General features: G+C 42.1%; 1 protein-coding gene across 1 annotated transcript; it reads left to right on the forward strand.

The window, feature by feature from the left end:
- The first annotated feature begins 1,748 nt into the window (after nucleotides 1-1,748).
- On the forward strand, nucleotides 1,749-3,598 carry LOC310800206 (uncharacterized protein). Its single transcript, XM_083662792.1, has 3 exons — nucleotides 1,749-1,946; nucleotides 2,095-2,669; nucleotides 2,772-3,598. The coding sequence occupies exons 1-3, from the start codon at nucleotides 1,836-1,838 to the stop codon at nucleotides 3,019-3,021; spliced, it is 936 nt and encodes a 311-aa protein (XP_083518918.1). The 5' UTR covers nucleotides 1,749-1,835; the 3' UTR covers nucleotides 3,022-3,598.
- The last annotated feature ends 5,483 nt before the right edge of the window (nucleotides 3,599-9,081 follow it).

The raw sequence follows: 9,081 nt of genomic DNA on the forward strand, positions 1-9,081 counted from the left end.
ACCATTCCAGGTGGAATGGACAGTGAAGAATTGATGAATTCGTATGTCCTGGATTACATGACCGGCGGCACACAGGGCGCTGATGAAAGCGACGATGAGGACGATGAAGAATATTTTCCTGAAGACGTGGTGGCAGATCCAGACCCAGACGAGGCGGAGATCATGCCCGACAGCGCAGTCATTGAAAGCGTGCAAGCGATTTTAACATCAGTGGATCCCATAACCGTGGACACAGATTATGATCAGGAAATCGAGAAAATACGGAACTTTGACTGCAAATGCCAGGCCAGGCGTAAAGAGAACTCTATTCACCAGCCAATCTCCTGCAGTAAGAAACTTTGTGACAACGTCATTTACAACACGAGGCTGGATTACTCTGCTATGTCGCCAGAATGTAGAGATATCGCTATTATGGCTGTGTATCACGCTTTGACGAATGATTCTGACATGACTCAAGCCACAAAGCAAGTGAATAAAAAGCGACAAAAGAACCGAACGCAATACATGGTTAAGGCGACTGTTGTTTGCCGTGAGACCTTCTGCTTTGCGTTTGGGTGAGTTTCATATCTATCTTAACTCGTGTGTGTGTGTGTGTGTGTGTGTGTGTCTGTCTGTCTGTGTGAGATAGTGTGAGAGCGTGCCCATGTTTACAGTACAAAGATAGTATGTTGCAAGAGAAGCGTGTAGAGCTGCCATCTTCATGGCATTGTTGGTCATTGTCAAAATGGCGGCAACCTATGTGTGCAAACGTGCAGACCCGCCATGTTGGGTCGTCTTTGTTTGTTGCGCGCCAAAATGGCGTTCGCGCTATTGTTTTTCAGGACTGAAATTCCGACTCTTGCATTAAATACTCTTTGTAAGCTGATAGTCGCTAGTGTTATTCTAACCTTGCAAACAAACAAGATTTAGTTTATTGAAAGAGTTTATTGAAACAGATTGAAAGTTTTGAAACAGTCTTTGTTATATATCGTGACATTTATAGCCTAAGCAAGGGACAAACATTGCAAACTAGCTTAGGCTATAATGTCAGGATAAAGACTGTTTCAAAAAATATAAATCTGATTATTAATGTTTTATTTTGTTTATTCCAGCATCAGCACAAAGCTTCTGAAAGCCCTTATCAAATCCTACAAAGAGAATGGATTGGTCCCACGGCAGAGGAAGACACAACCACGCACAAACAAGAATTACCTCGGCTATGATGACATCAAAAGAGTCGTTACATTCATAGCAAACTATGCAGAGGACCACGCTATTCCTTTGCCCGGTCGTCATGCCGCGCATAGAGACTTTAGTGCTAAGCTTCTGCCAACTTCTGCCTCTAAAGCTTCAGTCTGGCGCCTGTACAAAGATGCTATGGAACAGCTTGGTAAGTTTGTATTAGTCTCTCTCTCACACACACACACACACACACACACACACTTCTATTGTCATAGTTATGCAAACATTCCGCAGCCTTCTCCATTCCAAACCTCTGACCCAATAAAACATGCGACATGAATGTGTGTGTGTGTGTGTGTGTGTGTGTGTCTTTAACCATTAGGCTATTCTATGTGATCTGTTTTTGATAAGTAAAGTACAGTGATGCTCATAAAAACATTGTCTTTGCAGGGCAGCGTGCGGTTGGCGAGTGCAGCTTCACAAGGCTGTGGAAGTCACTGGTCCCTCACATTGCAAGCACCAAGCCTAAAACGGATCTCTGCTGGCAGTGCCAACAAAACAACGACCGAATCATCCAGAGCATCAACAAACCAGATGAGTTGAAATCTGACAGTGTCAAGAAGCAGCAAGTGCATCTCGACTCTGTTGCAAGGGAGCGAAAACTTTATCAAGAGATGACTGCCGCCTGTAGAAAGACCTGTGACGAGTTGCAGCTGTCATTTGGGAAGAACAAACCTGCAACCAGGCCGATCACCATGCACTACAGTTTTGATTTTGCACAACAGGTGAGAATACATATTTATCTTATCACACCTCTCTCACACACACACACACACACACACACACACACACACACACACACACACACACACACACACACACACACAGATTACAGTTTGTATTTCATCTTTTTCCTATCTCTCCGTCTCTCAGGTGCACTACCCCTCTGATCCACAACAGCCTGGGCCTGTCTATTTTTTGACTCCACGCAAGTGTGGCCTTTTTGGTGTCCACTGTGAAGGCATGCCTAAGCAAGTGAATTACCTGATTGATGAGGGCATGGCATCAGGCAAGGGAAGCAATGCAGTCATCAATTACCTGCATCATTTTTTCAAGAAATATGGAGTTGGAGAAGAAGATGTGGACCTTCACTGTGACAACTGCAGTGGGCAGAACAAAAATAACTTTGTTCTTTGGTACGCCGCATGGAGAACGATGCACAAACAACACTTAAAGCTGAGCATTCACTTCCTGATTGTAGGCCACACCAAGTTTGGCCCCGACTGGTGTTTTGGACTGGTCAAGCAGTGTTTCAGGAAGCGCAAAGTGTGCACTTTGGCCGACATCGAAAAGGTTGTGACTGACAGCTCTCCTGTGGCACATGTGAACATCCCCCAGCTTGTCGGACATGAGAACGGCACTGTGTGTTTTAAAACCTACGACTGGCAAGAACACCTGACACAATACTTCAGAAAACTGCCACACATAAAGAGTTACCAGCACTTCAGGTAATTATCATTCCCATTTTATTTTATTTTATTTTATTTTATTTTATTTTATTTTATTTTATTTTATTAAGATTTTAAATGTGCCATTTCTTTCTTTTACAGCTTTGATGCGCAGAGGCCTGGTGTGGTTGTCGCCAGAAAACACTGTGAAGCAGAACCAGTGGAGTTTCAGCTGCTACGCAACGTAGATGCCCGTCCGCCATTAAAGCCTCTTCCTGTACAGACTCCGCCTGGACTGGACATGGCCAGGCAGAAGTATCTTTTTGAGAAGATCAGAGAATTCTGTTCTGATGAAGCACAAGACATCACATGCCCTCCACCTGCATGTCTACAGGCTGGGAGGCCTCGCTAGCCAGCCTGAAAAAACCAGCATTCAAGACCCAGCCCTGCTCCGGGGGGGTTTGGCAATGCCACAAACGTTTTTGAGCTTTTGAAGTCAAAGTTCTTTTGATATTTTTTTACTTAACTTTTAGTTAAGTAGGACTGGTGGTTTAGTTAAGAATGTCATACGAAACCGACCTGGATAGCAAGGCACTTCCTGTCGTGTTCTGTCGTTTGTAAATTTTTTTACTTTTTACTTCTTTTTTTTCTTTTTTTTTGGTGCATTAACATTAAGGAAATCTATACTGATGTCATCCAATCAATGCTGATAATGTATGCTAATAGATAAAGGAGTGAGGATAATACAGTACATGCTTTGAATTCCTTAGTTTTAGCTATGCAGTGTTCTAAGCAGACCAGATGGCATGCAGCAGATGATAGAACGCTCATCCATAAGATACTTGAGACTTGACTTGGACTTGTGACCAAAGACCTGAGACTTGACTTGGACTTGTGACCAAAGACTTGAAACTTGACTTTGACTTGCAAAAAATGACCTGTGAGCATCTCTGGTATTACTGAATATTGGTTTTATATTAAATGCCTTTTGTTATAATAAATGCCTTTTTAGGATAATATTTTTGTAGTTTATTTTCACATTTTCACTGACTGAATGGTATATGTTTTCTGCTTACAACTTTAAGGAAAAGGTCAATAGTTCTCAAACTTTCACATCAAAACTTCACCTAAAAATAGACCGCAGACCCCCATTTTTGCTTTTAGATATTTTAATACAGAAATGTATGACACCCATGACCATCTATTATTCTGTTACTTATGGATGGAATAATAGTGGAATAATAGTGAAAATAAATTACCCACAGTTGTGTGCACTCTCTCTCTCTCTCATCTGTCATTCTTAGTGACAGAGACTGACTGCTTAATGGTTTGGGAGTGGTCAATGTAAATGAGGAGCCATTGTTAACTCCCCCCTGCCTGGCTCATCCAGGTGTGAAAAGTTCACAATCTTTGAGAGGGGTTTTCTCAGGTTTCTTCTCCCCAGACCTTCCCAGATTGTGAACAATCAAATAAGCATATCTCCTTCAATTTTTTTCAGATTACAATGTGTGACACATCATTTGAAAGCTTACAGTCTGCCATTTCAGAATCTGTAAAAATCAGAAAAATGCCCTAGGCCTAATTGAGGGTCAAAACACCAGCTGGTGTCACATATATATATCCTCATCCTGGGCAACAATATGTTTTTGAGAAAATACAAGATGGTTTTTGCATGATATTGTATGTTTTACATTGATATTGATATTGTATGTTTGTTTGTTTGTTTGTTTGTGTGTGTGTGTGTGTGTGTGTGTGCATGTGTGTGCATGTGTGCGTGCGTATGTGTGTATGACACCTGTGTGTGGAGTGAAGCACTCTGGGAGATGAAGTACAGCCGTGGTGGCCATTTTAGTATATGTGTGTGTGTGTGTGTGTGTGTGTGTGTGTGTGTCTGTGTTTGTTTGTTTGTTTGTTTGTTTGTTTGTTTGTGTGTGTGTGTGTGTGTGTGTGTGTGTGTGTGTTTGTGTGTGTTTAGTGTCAGGGCATGTGTCATCAAAAGTTTAAACATTTATCATTTCAAAATGGTTTCACGTATCTAAATGAATTCCATAACTTTAGGTCAGGTAAGTCCAGAGATTGCACAGAAAAAGTTTAGGCTCATTCAGGCAAATGGCCTGGGAGGAGATAGCAAAAATAGGTTATTGACAAAGTCCAAGATGGCGGAAAATCTAGCAGACTTAAATGGGCGTGGTCTATATGGATAGATGCGTATTGATCCAGGGAATCCAGCAGATGTGGAATTTTGATTCTACGCCTCACGGTTCAGCAGTTATGGGCCAATACGTGAAATGGTCTGTTATAGCGCCACCATCTGGTCAATATGGGTATTTTTTTGTCTCTGAGTAGTGGGGCACATTTCCAACCTATGTGCAAAGTCTGGCTACTGTACCCCTTACGGTTTTTGCCGTGCATACTGTTTTAGCGGAGAATAAAAATAAAAATAATAATAAACGGAACAGATACAATAGGGATCCACGCACTTCGTGCTTGGACCCCTAATAATAATAAACGGAACAATTACAATAGGGATCCACGCACTTCGTGCTTGGACCCCTAATAATAATAATACATTTATTTTATAAGGAGCCTTTCACGGCACTCAAGGTCGCCGTACAACAAGTAAAAACAGTTACAAAAATACAATCAAAACAGTTAAATTACATGACAGAAAAAAGCACAGAGCTTGCAGCAGAGCAACCAGCGGGAATTTGTCTCAGACATACACCTGCCTAAACAGGTGTGTTTTGAGGTTTGTTTTGAATGAGTTGATGTTGATGGCGTCGATGTGTCGGGGGGGGAGGGAGTTCCAGAGGGGAGGGGCAGAGCGGCTGAATGCTCTTGCCCCCATGGTGGACAGAAGGGCAGGGGGGACAGTGAGGTTGATGGAGGAGGCAGACCTGAGGGACCCGGTGGGAATGTTGAGGTGGAGGAGGTCGGACAGGTATGGGGGAGCGAGGTTGTGGATGGCCTTGAAAGTATGGAGGAGGATTTTATAGTCTATGCGTAGTTTGATGGGGAGCCAGTGGAGTTGGTGTAGAACGGGGGTGATGTGACTGATGACAGGGGTTCTGGTGATGATACGGGCAGCAGCATTCTGGACGAGTTGAAGTTTATGGAGGAGTTTGTGGGGGAGGCCAAAGAGAAGGGAGTTGCAGTAATCCAAGCGGGAGGTGACGAGGGTGTTGGTGTGTTGTTAGGTGATCTAACCGACTGAAGCTGCTCCCACAATGGTCACAGCTGTAGAGTTTAGCTCCAGTGTGGATGCGTTGGTGTGTTTTTAGGTGTTGTGACCGGACTGAAAGAGTGTCCACATTCCTGACAGGAGTAGGGTTTGTTTAGTAGTGCGTAGTAGTGCGTGTTTCCATCCACTGCTGTTTTGCGAATTATAGAGCTGTCAATCACCTCGTGTTGGAGGCTGTCTGAGCTGCTGATCAGCTGCTAGACCCGATATACAGCTCTGTTAAACACATCTAACATTATTAATTTAAAGTTTATTGATGAGCTACAAGTAGACAAAGGTACCATAACGCCATTTCTGGATTACCAGGTGCGACTCGGCAAACTAACGTTATAATCCCAACCCGGTCTCCCAAAAAATTGTCAAATAGCAACGTTTGTGGACCAACGTTGCTATGTTACAATTTCGGCTCTGAAATTGTAAAATGGTAATCCACGGAGCAGATAGTAAGTGAATACAATTTCATTCAAGTGTAGAAGTGAGTCGCCTTAAAGTTAATATCCCAGTCTTCTTCTGTTTACCACGGCGGGTATTGTGCTGCGCGTACCATGATTTACCGTGTGTAGGCTACACACGGCATGTCATGTTTTGCAGTGATCAAGGCAAACGGTGTTTTTGAATGGAGAGACAACGAAATATCGCGTAAACTGTTTCCACCGCACGTTTCGCATTTTCTTTTATCGATACACCCGACTTTTCCGCCTCCCTCAAGCGTGAAAACGTTTTTGTGATATTTGGAGGTTTTTGTGAATTAGGCAGCGTTTCCACTCAGTTTTTTTATGTGCAAATTGAAATTTCGCATCAAAACAGGTGAATGGACCACAGCTTCCTGCAGGTTATCCCTCTCAAAGCAGCACATACGTTCTCAGGGACCTTCACTTGGTCCCTCAGATCCTGGTATGGGCCAGGAATGAAGGCCTCCTGCAGAAGCAGCTTCTGTCTGAAGGGTGTCCACATAGTCTACAGGGGGAGATACAATAATGTCAATGTGGATGTAATGTCTCATGTTTCTTAGGGGAAACTGTATGGTGCTTGGCAAATTGGCAATCTTTGTTAATTTGTTTCTAGATTAAGCAGACTGAACCATGTTCCTCCAGGAAGCTGATAAGTTTTATATACAGGTTCTATTGTGTAACCTACTGGAGCAGTCTTCACGACCACATGTTCCTGCCATTGTGACAACCAGACTATAGTTCCTGTGTTTCCATTACCCTCAGAAATGCGCGAAATCTAAATATCGCAATAAAAATCAGGTAATGGAAACACGTAAATTAAAAAAAAAAAACTCACATATCGCAATATTGCGCTCTCATGAGGTGGTTTTTCAGACGTGTCGATATAACAGTTTATCGCAAAAGTGTAATGGAAACACATTTTCCGCATTTGCACGTCATGTGACCCATCTTCTCCTTCTCCTTTCTCTTTCTTTCTCTGTCTTGTTTGCTTCATTGTATTGTTGTAGTTGACTAACTGACTATTCTACACGTGTCTGTATTGTCGACTGTAGTCTTACTGTAGAAATTCAGCCTGGCTGATTGTCTTTCTATCGTATGTTGATTGTACTTTTTTATTATACGTTTGTATTTTCTATGTTCAGAAGCCCAGGAAGACTAGAGGTACATCAGTGTGCTCCTAAAGGGGATTCCTTAAATAAATTAACTAAACTAAACTAAACTATGTGGTTATGATCTGTGTTGTATTCAAATATAAAGAGGGCACACTCTACCTGCTGTGGTCTTCTGGACTGTCGGCTGGTCGTGTCCTGAAGAGTCTGAAGTCTCATCCAGAGTAGCAGGAGACAGTCAGAGGCCGAGTGAAACCAGGACCCGTCTGTATAAAACCTGTCTCTATCAACCAGGAAGCCCTTAAAATACTCTTACTTTCACAGTAATTCACCCCTTAATTCATGATAGATCCACTTAAAATGAGTTTAGGGAGTAATTAATGGAGGATATCCCATGAAAACCCTAAACTCCACTTCATGTTTGTCTGCTTACTTTCTATTTTAATGTCAAATACAGGGAGACTGGAACTTTCCCTTAAAGTCAATAACCTGAAAACCTGGTACAATGGACAGGGAACAATATACCTCAATTCAACATCTCATACAACATAATTATGACAATTCATATGGTGGGTCAGAAAAACTAATGATATTAGCTCCATCATATTATTCTGCTGTGGTAGCCTAATCACAAATGAGACACTTCACCATCACACATTCTGGCTACTGACTGCCTTTCCGAAGCCCTGCCACTCCGAACGTTAACTTCCATTATTCGGACTGGCGGTCGTTCACCTTAGAAGCCGCAATGCCAACCTTAGGTTTAGGCGTGGGGGTGGGAGAGGTTAGGTTTTGGGTTAGGGTCTGGGGGAGGTTAGGTTTAGGCATGGGGGGAGGTTAGGTTTGGCGTGAAAAACGGGGAATATAGAACCCGGGGAACATAGACATGATCCCTTTCTGAGTGCCGATATTTCGGAGTGGCAGAACGTCGGAGTGGCAGCACGTCGGAGTGGCAGCATGTAACCACACATTCTTACATTACCATTTCTAGAAATCCAATGCCAAGTTTTATGGCTGAGAAATAAACATAATTCTACAGTCAGACTTTGCTGTCACTGAACTTTTATTTTGTTTTTTTACAGTTGGTTAGAGATTTTCTCTCTCCAAAAAAAACCCTCAGCCACCAGGAAGTGCTGCACTTTTCTGGTGTCCTTGCCCCATCAGTCACAGTGGTGACAGACACTGGTGACATCACACCAGATATTTTTTTTTAACAATAACAATAAACAAGAAGAAACACTGGTGACATCACACCAGATATTTTTTTTAACAATAACAATAAACAAGAAGAAACACTGGTGACATCACACCAGATATTTTTTTTTAACAATAACAATAAACAATAAATATTCTCATCTATTTTCTACTGCAACTGCAGGATTTTATGAATATATCTTCACACAAAAAAACAAGAGGAGAAAAAACAGACGCTGGTGGAGTGTAGGCCTCATAGGACCACAGAGTAGCCTAATTACACATCTTAGGCTACTTTCACAAAGTCGCGTGAACAAATTATAAAGTAAATGAAAACGAGATTACATACAAACTCAACAAAAATGGACGAGTAGTGATTTTGCTCCATGTGAGGTGAGTGATTAATCTATATCACAGATTTTTTTTTTAACAATAACAATAAACAATCTTGTCCATTTTCTTGTGTCTGTCTGTTG

This window comes from Poromitra crassiceps (genome assembly GCF_964638095.1).
Source record: "Poromitra crassiceps genome assembly, chromosome: 29".
In the NCBI taxonomy this organism is placed as follows: domain Eukaryota; kingdom Metazoa; phylum Chordata; class Actinopteri; order Beryciformes; family Melamphaidae; genus Poromitra; species Poromitra crassiceps.

Excerpts from the sequence above, each read along its gene's own strand:
- LOC310800206 (XM_083662792.1), top strand. The coding sequence starts at position 1,836 with ATGACTGCCGCCTGTAGAAAGACCTGTGACGAGTTGCAGCTGTCATTT. Across the intron at positions 1,947-2,094 it reads GTTTTGATTTTGCACAACAG|GTGCACTACCCCTCTGATCC; the intron begins GTGAGAATACAT and ends TCCGTCTCTCAG. Across the intron at positions 2,670-2,771 it reads AAGAGTTACCAGCACTTCAG|CTTTGATGCGCAGAGGCCTG; the intron begins GTAATTATCATT and ends TTTCTTTTACAG.